General features: G+C 44.7%; 2 protein-coding genes and 2 pseudogenes across 2 annotated transcripts; all 4 read right to left on the minus strand.

The window, feature by feature from the left end:
- Positions 1-2212: 2212 nt before the first annotated feature.
- LOC147973315 (uncharacterized) lies at positions 2213-3472 on the minus strand. The gene has a single exon (XM_087524641.1). The coding sequence runs from the start codon at positions 3470-3472 to the stop codon at positions 2213-2215; it is 1260 nt and encodes a 419-aa protein (XP_087380767.1).
- A 1531-nt stretch (positions 3473-5003) lies between these two features.
- On the minus strand, positions 5004-6263 carry LOC147973316 (uncharacterized; annotated as a pseudogene).
- Positions 6264-7794: 1531 nt separating this feature from the next.
- LOC147973317 (uncharacterized) lies at positions 7795-9053 on the minus strand (annotated as a pseudogene).
- A 3418-nt stretch (positions 9054-12471) lies between these two features.
- On the minus strand, positions 12472-18366 carry LOC125511010 (cell division cycle 5-like protein). Its single transcript, XM_048676293.2, has 4 exons — positions 17671-18366; positions 14970-16685; positions 13973-14254; positions 12472-13575 (listed from the first exon to the last, which is right to left on the minus strand). The coding sequence occupies exons 1-4, from the start codon at positions 17845-17847 to the stop codon at positions 12670-12672; spliced, it is 3081 nt and encodes a 1026-aa protein (XP_048532250.2). The 5' UTR covers positions 17848-18366; the 3' UTR covers positions 12472-12669.
- Positions 18367-19007: the final 641 nt, after the last annotated feature.

A 19007-nucleotide genomic window follows, 5' to 3' on the forward strand; every position in this document is an offset into this window, starting at 1 on the left:
TGATATATATCATCCAGAATCCAAATTGGGCTCCATCGCCAACTCCACTTTAGCGTGTACATATCCTCGAATTATTCTTGCACGGAAAATGAGGTGGTACTAACACTTTCAGGTTGTACACTTGCATGGTTTGAAATTCTGTTCGAGGGTGCCACATATACAGAACTCATACAGATGATCTAGGTGTTAATCCTCGCAATAGAATTATCCTATGCAATTCAGGGAGTTGGGAAGCTTCATGGTGGTGGTGGTCGAGGGTGTTCCTCTTCTGATTGGATGGATCGAACGGTCTCACGAGGAACATAGAGTCAAGAAATTTGGATATTTGTCATCCACAAAATCCGACTCCGCAAAATCAAGATTGGCTCTAGAAAATTGCCAACCGTCTTGTGGGCTTGCCATTTTCTCTTCTCTTGATTTCCTTTTCATTTTTCCTTCCTACTTCCCTGAAAGGACCAAACTGCCCCTTTCGTTATGTGGTTGTTATTTCCACCAAAGGAGGGTCATCTGGGCTGAGGGAGAAGCGGTTGCATCTAAGTTTGTTGGTTCTACGACAATGTGTGTATGCATTATGGTGTTATGCAGTAGTGTCCAACATATTCAGAGCTTGAAATATTGAGGTAATGTTGCCGGTATTTGATGGTATTTTGATACATATACTAGGATAGAATTGTCACCATGTTAGTACTTAATAATGCAGATGTCAGACCAAAATTTAAAATGACCATTAATAGCATTTCCTCTATATAAGTTCACAACATCGAATGACGGGGTTCTCATGCAAAAAGGTTAGAAACTTTGCAACTCCGAGCTACGGGCTTGCATAATGCTTTCCATATCTCATAACTCATAAGTAAGAGTTTGGGAGATTTTAACAAAACCTATACAAGTTCCAGTGTTCCACCACTAGTAATTTAGCCTCAGTTATACATATTATCCATTCAAGCATACTGAAAATTTCAAACACACATAAGATTACTAGCTCTATCGCCCATCCCACGCATGTCGCCTGCACATGCCCTGTGACCGGGTCAAGCGAGGCGAGCGCATGCGTGTCATGCTCTATTTCTCTCCTCATGTTGATAACTTAGTGTAGCGGGGAACCCACTATTTAAAGAGGTCTCACACATCCTCCACCAGTGGTATGGTACTAAACAGTTGCACCAGCTTTTACCATTTATTCATGGACTTTTTAGATTAGTTTAGGAATTTCAGAAAATATTCATGGAACAAGCCCATTTATCTAAGAAAACTGGCTACATCTAACTTTGTTAGTTATGTGACAAGGTATATGCATTATGGTGTTGTGCGGCAGCAGCCAACGTATTACTAGCATTTAATAGTTTTTTGATACATATTACGATATTAGTGCACCAATTGTGGTTGTGTCAGTGCTTAATGATGCAGATTTCAAACCAAAATTTAAAATGATCATTGATAGGCCTTTGTAGAAGATCACCACATAGAATGATGGGGTTCTCAATCAAAAAAGTTAGAAACTTTGCAAGTCCCGGCTACAGCTTGCATAATGATTCCAAGCTACAGGGGCGAGTGAGGATGATGCGCCCTTCGACAAAAAAACTACAGTGCGAATAACTTTTCCTGATCTTTCACGGCACAATTCAGTTGCAATCAGTATTTCTCCTTAATCTTCAATCGTTCCCCTATCCGAATAAGCGGCAGCAAATCAATCTGCAAACCGGCATAACAACGATCCAGACTACTCCAGAACTAGACTTACTAGATGCAAATCTAATTAAACAACATGCAAACCCTGCGAGACGCCGGAATCACATGGACGAGCCTTTGGACTCACGTAGCAGATTAGAAGTCACAGGCTCCAATCCTCCACGCCAAGCAAACACGAACCCTAGATGGATTCTCCAAAAAAACAAGCAGAACTTGGCCACAGGAACATAGCGAGTTTCTGGTTTATCTTACGTAAAACTAACTCCCCTGATACACGGTCGGTTCGGCCCTATAAATAGTGCACGCGGGCACTTGACTCGGCTAGACTTGTACGACTAGGACTCTTATTACTAATTGGACTCTCAGGCTGACCGTAGCTTGTACTACTACTACTTTGACTTTTGTAACTAGCACATGCACGTACTAGTACTAGATAAAACACTTGACAGTAGATGGCACGCATCTACTAGTACTGAACCTAGAAATAAAAAGGACACACAATACTTGTATGTTGAAATTCAGTTCAATTCAGTTTCAGTTGAATTTTCCCCACTGTCAAAAATTGGCTTGGAGTCCTGAATGTGGGCTTCGCTTTCTTTGCTGGTATGATCTGCATTGTGTCAGTTGCGCCGGTGTCATTCACCTGACGCCTAGCTGGTACCACATACTTTGCTACATCATCAACCTCAATCATGGCCGCATCATCCTCCCTCCCTTCATAGGAAACTGTCCTTGGTTTCGACCTATACCTTGCAGATTTTTTCTTAAACACTTCAACAGTACACCTTATATCCTTTGCATCTTTGGGAAGCATAGCATGAAACACACCCCTGTGCATAAAAGTGTACCTATTTGTTCGTCCATGATGAAGAGCGTTAACATCATGCTGCCACGGACGCCCCAAAATAAGGTGACAAACATGTAGTGGCATAACGTCGCATTCCACCTTATCAACATAGCCATCAACAGAAAAAGGAACCTTCACCCTGTGAGTTACCTTCACTTTACCAACATCATTTATCCACTTCATATAGTATGGCCTTGGGTGCTCCCATGTTGGCAACACAAGAGACTCCACCACATCCTTCCTAATCATGTTGCTAGCACTGCCACCATCAATTACCAGTTTGCAAACTTCTCCCTTGATGGTACATGCAGTTTGAAAAATACTCCGTCGTTGTCCTTGTTCAACAATGGTCTTGTCATCTCGCTGGACCTTATGTGCTAGCAAACTCTCCATATCAGGATCATCTTGAGGATAACATAATATGGTATCACCATGACCTCTTTCAATTCCATCCTCTAACTTAGGTGTCTCATCTTCAGATTCTGAAATATATTCCGCATCAACTAGCAGAACCCTTTGTTGATTGGAACATTCATGCTTCATGTGTCCACGCCCTCCACACTTGTGGCAAATAATATTGCGATGATGAGATGACGTCGCACTAGATGAAACCTGAGAAACCTCCTTAGGCGCAGCCGCCACTTTGCTCTGTTCAATGCTTCCCGACTTATAAGAAGGAGTCGGTTTAGCACTAAACCCACCATCAATAGCAGAAGAACCACGTCGCCCATTGTTGTAAGTTGGACGAGTCTCTGAAGCTTGCTTCTCCAATACCCAATGTTCAGCACGCTCCGTTTGATGAAGCAACTCATGAATATCATTATATTGCATTAAATCAACACGGTCACGAATCTTTTCTTCTAACCACTCAAAGAAACGTACCATGGTCGCCTCCACAGACTCACGCACAGCTGTACGGATCATCAAAACTTGCATGTCCTTGTAGTATTCATCAACTGATTTTGTACCTTGCACTAGACGACGCAGTCTACTATGATGCTGGCGAGTGTAGTAAGCAGGCACAAAACGTTCCCTCATAATTCGCTTCATGTCAGCCCATGTCGCTGGTCACTCGTGAGTACGGTTCTTATTATCCCACCATACAAGAGCATACTCTGTAAATTCCATAGATGCAACACGAACCTTTTTCTCTTCGGAGTAGTTGTGACTGTCAAAAATCTGATTTACGCGCATCTCCCACTCCAAATATTTCTCCGGGTCAGCACAACGTCCAGAGAATTCAGGTATGGTTATCTTGATTCGACCCAAACCATCATCGTCGTGGGCACCATTGCCGCCATAGTCACGGCGCCGCCCGGCATGGCGGTGAGCCTCAGCATCATGCCGTGGTCGGTGAGGTAAGCCTCCACGGGCATTAGAATCCTCAGAAAAATCACCATCATCATCGTTGTCGCGGTCACGACGTTGTTGAGGTGAGCGGGACTGTCAGGGTGCCACATCTCTCGCCTGAAGGTGCTGAACTGCTGCGGTGAGCCGATTAAGACTCTCAGTCACCACCTGTAGACTATCAGTGTGTTGTCGGTCGCTGGCAGTCAAATGTTCGTTCAACCTGTCCTCGACGCCTACAATATTTGCAGACAATTCCTCAACCCTTGTCCCAAGCTTCTTGTTGGCTCCCTTGATCGCCATCAGATGGATACGCAAATCATCACTTATCTCCAAACCCTCTGGAAGCTCATCGACCTCCTCATGATCAGATTTGTCATGCTGCAAGTTCACCATCTTTCAAACAGTTGAATCAAATAGCAAGAAAAAAATTGTACCGTGATCAACCTTGCTCTGAATACCACTTGATGCGTCCTTCGACAGAAAAACTACAGTGCGAATAACTTTTCCTGATCTTTCACGGCACAATTCAGTTGCAATCAGTATTTCTCCTTAATCTTCAATCGTTCCCCTATCCGAATAAGCGGCAGCAAATCAATCTGCAAACCGGCGTAACAACGATCCAGACTACTCCAGAACTAGACTTACTAGATGCAAATCTAATTAAACAACATGCAAACCCTGCGAGACGCCGGAATCACATGGACGAGCCCTTTGGACTCACGTAGCAGATTAGAAGTCACAGGCTCCAATCCTCCACGCCAAGCAAACACGAACCCTAGATGGATTCTCCAAAAAAACAAGCAGAACTTGGCCACAGGAACATAGCGAGTTTCTGGTTTATCTTACGTAAAACTAACTCCCCTGATACACGGCCGGTTCGGCCCTATAAATAGTGCGCGCGGGCTCTTGACTCGGCTAGACTTGTACGACTAGGACTCTTATTACTAATTGGACTCTCAGGCTGACCGTAGCTTGTACTACTACTACTTTGACTTTTGTAACTAGCACATGCACGTACTAGTACTAGATAAAACACTTGACAGTAGATGGCACGCATCTACTAGTACTGAACCTAGAAATAAAAAGGACACACAATACTTGTATGTTGAAATTCAGTTCAATTCAGTTTCAGTTGAATTTTCCCCACTGTCAAAAATTGGCATGGAGTCCTGAATGTGGGCTTCACTTTCTCTGCTGGTATGATCTGCATTGTGTCAGTTGCGCCGGTGTCATTCACCCGACGCCTAGCTGGTACCACATACTTTGCTACATCATCAACCTCAATCATGGCCGCATCATCCTCCCTCCCTTCATAGGAAACTGTCCTCGGTTTCGACCTATACCTTGCAGATTTTTTCTTAAACACTTCAAGAGTACACCTTATATCCTTTGCATCTTTGGGAAGCATAGCATGAAACACACCCCTATGCATAAAAGTGTACCTATTTGTTCGTGCATGATGAAGAGCGTTAACATCATGCTGCCACGGACGCCCCAAAATAAGGTGACAAACATGTAGTGGCATAACGTCGCATTCCACCTTATCAACATAGCCATCAACAGAAAAAGGAACCTTCACCCTGTGAGTTACCTTCACTTTACCAACATCATTTATCCACTTCATATAGTATGGCCTTGGGTGCTCCCATGTTGGCAACACAAGAGACTCCACCACATCCTTCCTAATCATGTTGCTAGCACTGCCACCATCAATTACCAGTTTGCAAACTTCTCCCTTGATGGTACATGCAGTTTGAAAAATACTCCGTCATTGTCCTTGTTCAACAATGGTCTTGTCATCTCGCTGGACCTTATGTGCTAGCAAACTCTCCATATCAGGATCATCTTGAGGATAACATAATATGGTATCACCATGACCTCTTTCAATTCCATCCTCTAACTTAGGTGTCTCATCTTCAGATTCTGAAATATATTCCGCATCAACTAGCAGAACCCTTCGTTGATTGGAACATTCATGCTTCATGTGTCCACGCCCTCCACACTTGTGGCAAATAATATTGCGATGATGAGATGACGTCGCACTAGATGAAACCTGAGAAACCTCCTTAGGCGCAGCCGCCACTTTGCTCTGTTCAATGCTTCCCGACTTATAAGAAGGAGTCGGTTTAGCACTAAACCCACCATCAATAGGAGAAGAACCACGTCGCCCATTGTTGTAAGTTGGACGAGTCTCTGAAGCTTGCTTCTCCAATACCCAATGTTCAGCACGCTCCGCTTGATGAAGCAACTCATGAATATCATTATATTGCATTAAATCAACATGGTCACGAATCTTTTCTTCTAACCCCTCAAAGAAACGTACCATGGTCGCCTCCACAGACTCACGCACAGCTGTACGGATCATCAAAACTTGCATCTCCTTGTAGTATTCATCAACTGATTTTGTACCTTGCACTAGACGACGCAGTCTACTATGAAGTTGGCGAGTGTAGTAAGCAGGCACAAAACGTTCCCTCATAATTCGCTTCATGTCAGCCCATGTCGCTGGTCACTCGTGAGTACGGTTCTTATTATCCCACCATACAAGAGCATACTCTGTAAATTCCATAGATGCAACACGAACCTTTTTCTCTTCGGAGTAGTTGTGACTGTCAAAAATCTGATTTACGCGCATCTCCCACTCCAAATATTTCTCCGGGTCAGCACAACGTCCAGAGAATTCAGGTATGGTTATCTTGATTCGACCCAAACCATCATCGTCGTGGGCACCATTTCCGCCATAGTCACGGCGCCGCCCAGCATGGCGGTGAGCCTCAGCATCATGCCGTGGTCAGTGAGGTAAGCCTCCACGGGCATCAGAATCCTCAGAAAAATCACCATCATCATCGTTGTCGCGGTCACGACGTTGTCGAGGTGAGCGGGACTGTCAGGGTGCCACATCTCTCGCCTGAAGGCGCTGAGCTGCTGCGGTGAGCCGATTAAGACTCTCAGTCACCACCTGTAGACTATCAGTGTGTTGTTGGTCGCTGGCAGTCAAACGTTCGTTCAACCTGTCCTCGACGCCTACAATATTTGCAGACAATTCCTCAACCCTTGTCCCAAGCTTCTTGTTGGCTCCCTTGATCGCCATCAGATGGATACGCAAATCATCACTTATCTCCAAACCCTCTGGAAGCTCATCGACCTCCTCATGATCAGATTTGTCATGCTGCGAGTTCACCATCTTTCAAACAGTTGAATCAAATAGCAAGAAAAAAATTGTACCGTGATCAACCTTGCTCTGAATACCACTTGATGCGTCCTTCGACAGAAAAACTACAGTGCGAATAACTTTTCCTGATCTTTCACGGCACAATTCAGTTGCAATCGGTATTTCTCCTTAATCTTCAATCGTTCCCCTATCCGAATAAGCGGCAGCAAATCAATCTGCAAACCGGCGTAACAACGATCCAGACTACTCCAGAACTAGACTTACTAGATGCAAATCTAATTAAACAACATGCAAACCCTGCGAGACACCGGAATCACATGGACGAGCCCTTTGGACTCACGTAGCAGATTAGAAGTCACAGGCTCCAATCCTCCACGCCAAGCAAACACGAACCCTAGATGGATTCTCCAAAAAAACAAGCAGAACTTGGCCACAGGAACATAGCGAGTTTCTGGTTTATCTTACGTAAAACTAACTCCCCTGATACACGGCCGGTTCGGCCCTATAAATAGTGCGCGCGGGCACTTGACTCGGCTAGACTTGTACGACTAGGACTCTTATTACTAATTGGACTCTCAGGCTGACCGTAGCTTGTACTACTACTACTTTGACTTTTGTAACTAGCACATGCACGTACTAGTACTAGATAAAACACTTGACAGTAGATGGCACGCATCTACTAGTACTGAACCTAGAAATAAAAAGGACACACAATACTTGTATGTTGAAATTCAGTTCAATTCAGTTTCAGTTGAATTTTCCCCACTGTCAAAAATTGGCATGGAGTCCTGAATGTAGGCTTCACTTTCTTTGCTGGTATGATCTGCATTGTGTCAATTGCGCCGGTGTCATTCACCCGACGCCTTGCTGGTACCACATACTTTGCTACATCATCAACCTCAATCATGGCCGCATCATCCTCCCTCCCTTCATAGGAAACTGTCCTCGGTTTCGACCTATACCTTGCAGATTTTTCCTTAAACACTTCAACAGTACACCTTATATCCTTTGCATCTTTGGGAAGCATAGCATGAAACACACCCCTGTGCATAAAAGTGTACCTATTTGTTCGTCCATGATGAAGAGCGTTAACATCATGCTGCCACGGACGCCCCAAAATAAGGTGACAAACATGTAGTGGCATAACGTCGCATTCCACCTTATCAACATAGCCATCAACAGAAAAAGGAACCTTCACCCTGTGAGTTACCTTCACTTTACCAACATCATTTATCCACTTCATATAGTATGGCCTTGGGTGCTCCCATGTTGGCAACACAAGAGACTCCACCACATCCTTCCTAATCATGTTGCTAGCACTGCCACCATCAATTACCAGTTTGCAAACTTCTCCCTTGATGGTACATGCAGTTTGAAAAATACTCCGTCATTGTCCTTGTTCAACAATGGTCTTGTCACTCGCTGGACCTTATGTGCTAGCAAACTCTCCATATCAGGATCATCTTGAGGATAACATAATATGGTATCACCATGACCTCTTTCAATTCCATCCTCTAACTTAGGTGTCTCATCTTCAGATTCTGAAATATATTCCGCATCAACTAGCAGAACCCTTCATTGATTGGAACATTCATGCTTCATGTGTCCACGCCCTCCACACTTGTGGCAAATAATATTGCGATGATGAGATGACGTCGCACTAGATGAATCCTGAGAAACCTCCTTAGGCGCAGCCGCCATTTTGCTCTGTTCAATGCTTCCCGACTTATAAGAAGGACTCGGTTTAGCACTAAACCCACCATCAATAGGAGAAAAACCACGTCGCCCATTGTTGTAAGTTGGACGAGTCTCTGAAGCTTTCTTCTCCAATACCCAATGTTCAGCACGCTCCGCTTGATGAAGCAACTCATGAATATCATTATATTGCATTAAATCAACACGGTCACAAATCTTTTCTTCTAACCCCTCAAAGAAACGTACCATGGTCGCCTCCACAGACTCACGCACAGCTGTACGGATCATGAAAACTTGCATCTCCTTGTAGTATTCATCAACTGATTTTGTACCTTGCACTAGACGACGCAGTCTACTATGAAGCTGGCGAGTGTAGTAAGCAGGCACAAAACGTTCCCTCATAATTCGCTTCATGTCAGCCCATGTCGCTGGTCGCTCGTGAGTACGGTTCTTATTATCCCACCATACAAGAGCATACTCTGTAAATTCCATAGATGCAACACGAACCTTTTTCTCTTCGGAGTAGTTGTGACTGTCAAAAATCTGATTTACGCGCATCTCCCACTCCAAATATTTCTCCGGGTCAGCACAACGTCCAGGGAATTCAGGTATGGTTATCTTGATTCGACCCAAACCATCATCGCCGTGGGCACCATTGCCGCCATAGTCACGGCGCCGCCCAGCATGGCGGTGAGCCTCAGCATCATGCCGTGGTCGGTGAGGTAAGCCTCCACGGGCATCAGAATCCTCAGAAAAATCACCATCATCATCGTTGTCACGGTCATGACGTTGTCGAGGTCAGCGGGACTGTCAGGGTGCCACATCTCTCGCCTGAAGGCGCTGAACTGCTGCGGTGAGCCGATTAAGACTCTCAGTCACCACCTGTAGACTATCAGTGCGTTGTCGGTCGCTGGCAGTCAAATATTCGTTCAACCTGTCCTCGACGCCTACAATATTTGCAGACAATTCCTCAACCCTTGTCCCAAGCTTGTTGTTGGCTCCCTTGATCGCCATCAGATGGATACGCAAATCATCACTTATCTCCAAACCCTCTGGAAGCTCATCGACCTCCTCATGATCAGATTTGTCATGCTGCGAGTTCACCATCTTTCAAATAGTTGAATCAAATAGCAAGAAAAAAATTGTACCGTGATCAACCTTGCTCTGAATACCACTTGATGCGTCCTTCGACAGAAAAACTACAGTGCGAATAACTTTTCCTAATCTTTCACGGCACAATTTAGTTGCAATCAGTATTTCTCCTTAATCTTCAATCGTTCCCCTATCCGAATAAGCGGCAGCAAATCAATCTGCAAACCGGCGTAACAACGATCCAGACTACTCCAGAACTAGACTTACTAGATGCAAATCTAATTAAACAACATGCAAACCCTGCGAGACGCCGGAATCACATGGACGAGCCCTTTGGACTCACGTAGCAGATTAGAAGTCACAGGCTCCAATCCTCCACGCCAAGCAAACACGAACCCTAGATGGATTCTCCAAAAAAACAAGCAGAACTTGGCCACAGGAACATAGCGAGTTTCTGGTTTATCTTACGTAAAACTAACTCCCCTGATACACGGCCGGTTCGGCCCTATAAATAGTGCGCGCGAGCACTTGACTCGGCTAGACTTGTACGACTAGGATTCTTATTACTAATTGGACTCTCAGGCTGACCGTAGCTTGTACTACTACTACTTTGACTTTTGTAACTAGCACATGCACGTACTAGTACTAGATAAAACACTTGACAGTAGATGGCACGCATCTACTAGTACTGAACCTAGAAATAAAAAGGACACACAATACTTGTATGTTGAAATTCAGTTCAATTCAGTTTCAGTTGAATTTTCCCCACTGTCAAAAATTGGCATGGGGTCCTGAATGTGGGCTTCACTTTCTTTGCTGGTATGATCTGCATTGTGTCAGTTGCGCCGGTGTCATTCACCCGACACCTAGCTGGTACCACATACTTTGCTACATCATCAACCTCAATCATGGCCGCATCATCCTCCCTCCCTTCATAGGAAACTGTCCTCGGTTTCGACCTATACCTTGCAGATTTTTTCTTAAACACTTCAACAGTACACCTTATATCCTTTGCATCTTTGGGAAGCATAGCATGAAACACACCCCTGTGCATAAAAGTGTACCTATTTGTTCGTCCATGATGAAGAGCGTTAACATCATGCTGCCACGGACGCCCCAAAATAAGGTGACAAACATGTAGTGGCATAACGTCGCATTCCACCTTATCAACATAGCCATCAACAGAAAAAGGAACCTTCACCCTGTGAGTTACCTTCACTTTACCAACATCATTTATCCACTTCATATAGTATGGCCTTGGGTGCTCCCATGTTGGCAACACAAGAGGCTCCACCACATCCTTCCTAATCATGTTGCTAGCACTGCCACCATCAATTACCAGTTTGCAAACTTCTCCCTTGATGGTACATGCAGTTTGAAAAATACTCCGTCGTTGTCCTTGTTCAACAATGGTCTTGTCATCTCGCTGGACCTTATGTGCTAGCAAACTCTCCATATCAGGATCATCTTGAGGATAACATAATATGGTATCACCATGACCTCTTTCAATTCCATCCTCTAACTTAGGTGTCTCATCTTCAGATTCTGAAATATATTCCGCATCAACTAGCAGAACCCTTCGTTGATTGGAACATTCATGCTTCATGTGTCCACGCCCTCCACACTTGTGGCAAATAATATTGCGATGATGAGATGACGTCGCACTAGATGAAACCTGAGAAACCTCCTTAGGCGCAGCCACCACTTTGCTCTGTTCAATGCTTCCCTCCCGGAAGGGGTGGGAAAAGGGCGCCGGTTGAAATGTCCCTCCCGCCAACCGCTTTTCTGGAATACGGGGCACCGTCGGGTCGAGGGAGAAACCTGTGTTTTCGTTGGTTGGAGGTGAGATTTTACCGCACCCCTCAAATTTTTTTGCGGGTCCGATGTGTTTACAATGTTTGATCGGGCAGCATTTTACATACGGACTGACGGTTATTTTGCGGGTCGTGGCATTATACAGGGTCTAGTGCTCTTACGGTGCTATGCAGCAGCAACCAACGTATTCAGAGCTTCAGTATTGGGGGTACTATTACTGGTATTTGATGGTATTTTAAATACATGTACAGTACTAGGATAGAAGTGTTGCGGTGTCAGTGCTTAAGGTTGTGAACGTAGAGGGAATTACTATCAGTGATCACTCAAATTAAGGTTGTGAACTTAGAGGGAATTACTAGCAGTGATCACTCAAATTTTGTGAACTGAAGTGGTTCTTATGCAAAAAAAAAAAAGGTTAGAAACTTTGCAACTCCAAGCTACGGGCTTGCGTAATGCTTTCCATATCTCATAAGAGTTCGGGTGATTATAACGAAGCCTAGATGAGTTCCACCACTGGGAATTTAGCCTCGGTTCTGCATAATTATCCATTCAACTGAGAATGTTCAGAGATTTGGATTGTCCTGTGGCACAGTGGCAGCTGGTTCACTCGGAACAAATTCTTGAATAAGGCTTCGGGCTGCATGCAGTTTTCATGAAGCTCAGATAACCGGCTGGCACAAATATCCAATATTTGCATATTCTCTTTTTTTCCTCAAGTTCATATTTTCAACAGAAAAATGCAAATGTCAGGTTTCTACCTTCCAAATAAATTTTCAGACCAACCAGAAACTGAAAAATGCCTGACGAAAAATGACAAAATAAACATGGCACACAAGCGTGTTCGGAAGGAGTGAAAAGTAATAGTCTACAGCCTTGAACATCCAATTTGCTTCCATCCACAATTTTACCAACACATACAGTTTCACACTTTGCAACTGCATCCTGTTTCTAGTTACCTTCCTCATCATGCTTGTGACATGCGCCGCAGATGAGGTATGTGGAAGATGTTTCATTCAGGGACCACGTCACTCTCTTCATTCGAGACAGCTTGATCTGAAGATACAGGTGTGTTCCCTACATCTACAATTGTAGCATCAGGAGCGGCAGGAACATTGTTTCCCTCTTCCTGGCTACCAGCATCAACATCCATGCTACCATTGGTATTGTCTTGACCATCTAATTTGGACGAATCAACCTTGTCAACAGCTCCCTCATTCATGGCAACGTTCTCACCACTCTTAGCGTTAGAAGTACTCTGTTCAACTGAAGCTCCATCATTATCCACTTGAGCATCCGGCAGAGGAGGAATCGGACCTACAAGTTCTCCAGCTGCATCTGCGTTGTCCACATCCATCTGATCCCCGATGATTTCTTTGCTTCCTGCAGCTTCTTCATTGGCAACCCTGGTCTGTCCTGATTCCTCTTCAATGCCGTGATTCTTCCTCTCATTTTCTTCCTCAGCAGCACCATCTTGAGCTGAAGCTTCCTCCACCTTGCCGCAATTTAGAGCTGCAGCTTCCTCCTCCTTGGCGCGATTTTGAGCTGCAGCTTCCTCCTTGGCACGACTTTGAGCTGCAGCTTCCTCTTCCTTGGCGCGATTTTGAGCTGCAGCTTCCTCCTCCTTGGCACGGTTTTCTGCCTCTATTGCCTCCTTCTGTAGGTTAAGTAGCCTCTTGTGCTCCTCAAGTTGTCCTTGGATGCTCTGGTAACCAGACAACAGATCACCATAGCGGCTTTGGAGAGTCTGTTCCAGTGCCTTCTGTTTATTCACTTCTTCAGCCAAATTTCTCACACGATAGGCACCAGCCATCTGTTCTTGTTTCTGCAACTCTTGGAAGCATTCAAGTTCTGTTGCCGCAGTATTCATCTGCTTGAAGGTGTCCTGGATCTGTGACCCCAATTTTGCAGCCCGCGCCTAACAAATCAAATAGGAAGTGAAGCAAACCATCAGCATTGCAAATCAACATGGAAAAGCAAGAAACAATATAAAATCGTCACCATACAGTACTCTTTTTCAGTATATATCAAATGAAAAGCAAAATCAGAAGCTACCACTACAGTGGTGTATCTCTTTGCAAATTATGCAAGTTCGGTTTCGGGCAACAGGATAATCTTTCAAATTCTGGGTTGGCTTCCACAATGAATTTTTAAATGAAAGCGAACATCAATGAGGCAAATGTTAAAGAGGCGTCCTTAAACCAACTAAAGAGAAGCATTTAGCATAGCCAGACTGTATAAAATGATTGCCTGAATAGAAGTTAAAATTGATATAGACATGCCAGAAAGAAGATGACACATCATCCCCAACTAACCTGGTAACCTTGTGTCAGCAGCTTGATCTTCTGCTCAAGCCGAGAAGCCTTCTTTGCTTCGTCATCCATTCTCTTCTTCACCATTTCAAACTCATGTTGCAAGGCAGAAATTTTATCAGTATTTCCAGCAACACTAGCAAGACCATAGCTGTTGTTAGTAGGGAAAAACATAAGGTCCTCTTGGCATGCATCATGTGACTTTACAAAATCCTCAAAAGATTCATTTTCATGGCCCATGGCCACACGAAGATACTGAATCTCCTCCTCAACCATAGAACTTGCCTGTCGACAGAGAAATTAAGCGATTTAAAAAACTTCTCCAGTACATTAAACTAAACGATGCAAATAGGATTGACACAAAGAACAGTAATAACAAACATAAACGTGTAAATAAAGATTTGGCAAGAAATGAACTCTGTATACGGTTAAACGAAAAGGAACAGATGGCTATAAGTGATTACTACATTGAGAAAGTGTTTCATCAGTAATCCAATAAATGCATATCTGACTAGAAAGAATACACATCTCAAACTTTGTCAATACTATTGTGAAGAAATACTGCACAGATCTCTACAGTGCGTGTGTGGCCATGTGCCCGTGTGCCCCTGAGCATAACATAACAATTCTAACTAACACATTACTTGTAGATGATAACATCCTTTACACTCTCAGAGGGGCACTATAAAAATATATGTTCCCCTCCCTTGCCATCCCCAGGATAGTATTCAATGCCAGTGGATTAGCTATAGCAAACATGGGCAATCAGAAGTGACTCATATGGTTGGTACAGGAATAGTTTAGACCTGCTGCACTCATATGGGTGCTATATACCATATAACTGTGTTATGCTCACGAGTATATACGATTATGAACCCACAGCAAGTAAATATTAATGCACCTGATGCTATACGAAATTCAGAATATACGTTATCAGCAAATGGATATACAGTTCAACATCAAATACCAATAATAAAATAAGGGCGGAAAAGAAGCATACCTCTTTTAGTTCATGCTCATCGAAACCTTCGATTTCAGGGACGAAAGCTGCTGTGTTTGCCTGACGCTTGCTTCCTTTCTTTTTATCTCTCTGAATCTGTTCATCAAGCGGATATTTAGCATTATCATGCTCAAGGAGCCTAAGGAGCTCCTCATTTATTAGCTCAACAGCTTGTTCAAGTGATGTAGGAGGCACAAAGGTACTTCTGCTTTCACCACCTTTAATCAGAGACTGCCGGAGAATCTCCACTGAAGCCGCAGGTGGCCTAGGCAAACTCCTCTGCAACACTTTGGACCTCTTTCTGAGCAATGCCTCCTGCCTTGCTTGTTCCTCGGCCCTTTCTCGTGCTAACCTGTCTGACATATCTTCCTCAATTTTCTCTTCAGATTGTTCGTTCTCCTCTGTGATAGGTGGCATAACTATCTGGTACTCATTCTTAGGCTGTGGAATAGAAGCAAAACCAGATCGCAGACCTTTTCTTAACTCTGCTTGCCGACGAAGCTCAAGCTGTGCGCTGTCTTGCATTTCCACCTCTTCATTTATGTGAAGCTCATCCCTGAAGGGGGTCCCTTTTGGAGTTAACCCAAAGGAATTTCCATCTCTGGACGGTGTCATACCAATCCTTGGGGTAACACCAGGGCCAGGGCTAGCCAGAGGTGTTGCCATGGGATTTGGAGTCTGCATCTCTTTCTTACGTGGTGTAACGCCAGAGAAATCTGATGGATGAAGCTCTGGGTTATCGCCTCCTAAAAGAGGTGTTTGTGATTCCCTTAGACGTGCAAGATTCTCTGCCTCCATCATAATAGCATCACCTTTCCCACCTGGCGTTCGTTGCGGGGTTCGCAATGGTGTCATACCAAGCCTTGGAGTCTGGGAATAATTTGCAAGCAGTGTCCTAGTAGCAGTACTTCCTTCACCAAGCTCCTCGGCTAGAGCAGGATCGCCAGCATTGCCCATCTTAGCAATCTCCTCCAATTCAATATCAGAAATTTGGGGTGGTGGAAGCATTAGTTTGGACCTTCTTGTGACAGCTTCTGGGTCATTGAGTTTATTTGCTTGCATTATTGCGGCAGGGGCATCCTGCCTCTGCAGAATCTTGTTCTTGGCAATGTCTTGCTTTCTTAACTGAGCCTCTACATCCACTCGTCTCCTCCCTTCAAGCTCCTCGATGGTAGTTGGAAACTGCACAAGCTCAAGTGGCCTGTCCTCACCCACTGTATCATAAAAGCCTGGAGGGGGTCTCTTTTCAAAAGGGATCTCAGCATTATAGTCAATTCCCTTTCTCTTCCTTTTCTTGTGCCGGTTGTCAATACCAGCTGCCTTCAGTTCTCTCCTTTTTTGCAGTGATGCAAGCCGCCTCGCCTCTTCAAGCTGTTTCTCTCTTGCCTTCCGTTTTGCCTTTTTACCCCTGGTGTTAGCCAAGCGAGCCCTTGCCTCAGAAAGCATTTCCTTTTCATCTTCATCCATGTCAACAGGATCCGGACGTGCAGGTTTTGACTCGGGGTTTGGATCAATCTCCCCAGGTCGCAACTTTCTTGGGTCATCATTAGGCTCATAATTCTCATCCTTTGCACAGGCAGCATCGAGCAATTTTTCATAACGCTCGAGGCACTGGGATGGTGTTCGACCCACGATAGGTGCAATAGTCCTCCATTGAGTAGGCATGAGCTTAGCAAGATGGAGCAGCTTCTCATCCTCTTCCCTTGTCCACTCAGTCTAGAATCAATACACATAGGGTTAGTTAAGTGATATAAACAACAAATATATTATTCCAAAGATAACTGAAAACAGAAAATGGGGCATATCTATGTCATAATAGAGCAGATAACCAACTAAAAGAAGTATGCAGCATCATATGACAGGTAAAGATTGACGGTGATTTTGGACAAGTCAATTCAATTAGCATGTAAATCACACAAACTAGAATACAGTTCAGTTAGGTTTACTTGGTTTTTATTAATGAAGCATTAAACATCCAATTCAGAGTTCTCAACAAAGGTTTATTAAAATCTGTTCTATAGATCTTTTTCTTTGTGGGAAATCTGTTTTATAGCTTTAACAAGCTAGGTTCATATTTCAATGACATCATACAAAAGGCGTGAACAGCATAACATCATGCAAGGCATAAAATATTCATAACCAGAAAATAAGTAAATGACGCCAACACGAAGATGACATTATGTGTTCATTATATTACTTTTTTTTAATGAAAGGGGTTTCCCCCCGCCCCAACTTTTATTAAAGCCAAGGCAAAACCATAAGTTCATTATATTACTTTTTCTAACAAAAAAGAATACACTGCACAAAGACAATAACGTACATGTCACAGTCAGTGCATAGGATTTTAGCATGGTATGACAGGAAGAGAGATAATATAACCTAAAAACCAATCTGTAGGTTGTTAAATATGAGGCATTTCAAAAACATGTGCAGCAATTTACAGGAAATATGTACACTAGATAGTACTCCATCCGTCCCATGATATGGGATGGAGGGAGTACAAACCAAATAGCATTCCCTCAAAACAGTACACAGTGTAGCATCTCAAAAACGCCACATGATAATCACGGATCCTCTAATTTCTACTCACTGCACTATCACAATTACAGGTCATCTATCATAACCCATGCATAACAGCATCCAATTGCTAACCAAACACTAAGCTATCGCAAAATTTACGAGGGTTAGGGTGGGGCATTACCTTCTTGATGGAGGGGTCGAGCCACTCGTACCAGCGGGCCTTGCACTGCTTGGCGGACTTGCGGACGAGCAGCGAGGAGATGCGCGCCCACTGGTTCTTGCCGTACTTCATCACGGCCGCCTTGAGGATCTCGTCCTCGGTGTTCTTCCACACCCCGCCCTTGATCATGATCCTCATCTTGCCTCCCCCTCGTCGCCTCGCTCGGCCTCCTAGATCTCTTCTCCTCCGCAGAGGGCCTCCCGGGTTCCGCTTCCGCGCCGCCCCCGCCGGCGGCTCCGGCGAGGCCTCCTGGTCCCTCCTAGGGTTTGAGGGGGGGCAGGTCTAGGGTTTGGTAGGAGGAGGAGGGGCGGCCGGACGGGGCGACGCCGACAAAGGGGTGTGCGGCGCTGCGGGGCGAAGGCGAGGTGCGGGGTGCGGCGGCTGGCAGCGAAGGCGAGGGCGGACCCGGCGGTGAGGGCGAAGGCGAGGGGGCGGAGACGGTGCCTGGTCGCTGCCGCGCCGGGGATGGTGAGTGGCCGGCTGGCTGGGATAGGAGGTCGATGCGCGCCGGCAAGGCCGCGAGGTGTGCGGCAGAGGACCGGGCTCGGGCGCCGGCGAGCGGCGATGCGGTGTTGTGGCGGCGTGGCGCACTGGTGGTGGCCTGCGGCGGCGGGGAGGGGAGGAGGGGTGAGGTGAGATTGAAGGGTTAGCAGGCCAAGTAGATGGGCTGGGCTGAGGCGGTGCGGGACTAGGTCGGTTTTCCGGTTAACGGACAACAAAAGAACAGACCTTCAACAAAAGAACAGACCTGTGGTTGGATGATTACCGTGGTATCATCAGCTCATCAGGATTTAAATCCTGGTGCTCGCATTTATTTTTGGATTTATTTTAAAATTTTCAGCGATGCGTATTTAATGGGAGGAGACGTTTTTGTCGATGACAAGGCGCCTACGGTGACTTCGTAAATCTAAGATGATATGCCGGCTCAATCTTTCAAAGGTACTCATAGGGATACGGTGTGCGTGTGTGCATTTATAGAAATGAGTGTATGTGCGTGTATATGAGCGCTTGTGTATGTACTAATGTTAAAAAAAACTCAATTCACTCAAAAAAAGACTTTCAAGTCAAAAAAACATTAAAAACAGACCGACAATAAAATTCTGCTTTTTCTAAATAGAAAAATATGTTACGAGTTTTTTATTTTTTTTAAATATCAGATCTATATTATAAAGGTTTAGCAAAAGTACAAAACACGCCAAACATAATAAAAAGTATATCAAGGTTCATGACCACCAAACGAGCATTGTCGCCGCCGGAACGAGCCGCTATCGCCGGTCCCATACTGGAGCCGACCTGAC

This window comes from Triticum urartu, chromosome 5A (genome assembly GCF_056163025.1).
Source record: "Triticum urartu cultivar PI428250 chromosome 5A, HENAU_Tu73, whole genome shotgun sequence".
NCBI classification, from domain to species: Eukaryota; Viridiplantae; Streptophyta; class Magnoliopsida; order Poales; family Poaceae; genus Triticum; species Triticum urartu.

Excerpts from the sequence above, each read along its gene's own strand:
- LOC147973315 (XM_087524641.1), bottom strand. The coding sequence starts at position 3,472 with ATGCAAGTTTTGATGATCCGTACAGCTGTGCGTGAGTCTGTGGAGGCG.
- LOC125511010 (XM_048676293.2), bottom strand. The coding sequence starts at position 17,847 with ATGAGGATCATGATCAAGGGCGGGGTGTGGAAGAACACCGAGGACGAG. Across the intron at positions 16,686-17,670 it reads TCGACCCCTCCATCAAGAAG|ACTGAGTGGACAAGGGAAGA; the intron begins GTAATGCCCCAC and ends TATTGATTCTAG. Across the intron at positions 13,576-13,972 it reads TGCTGACACAAGGTTACCAG|GCGCGGGCTGCAAAATTGGG; the intron begins GTTAGTTGGGGA and ends TTGATTTGTTAG.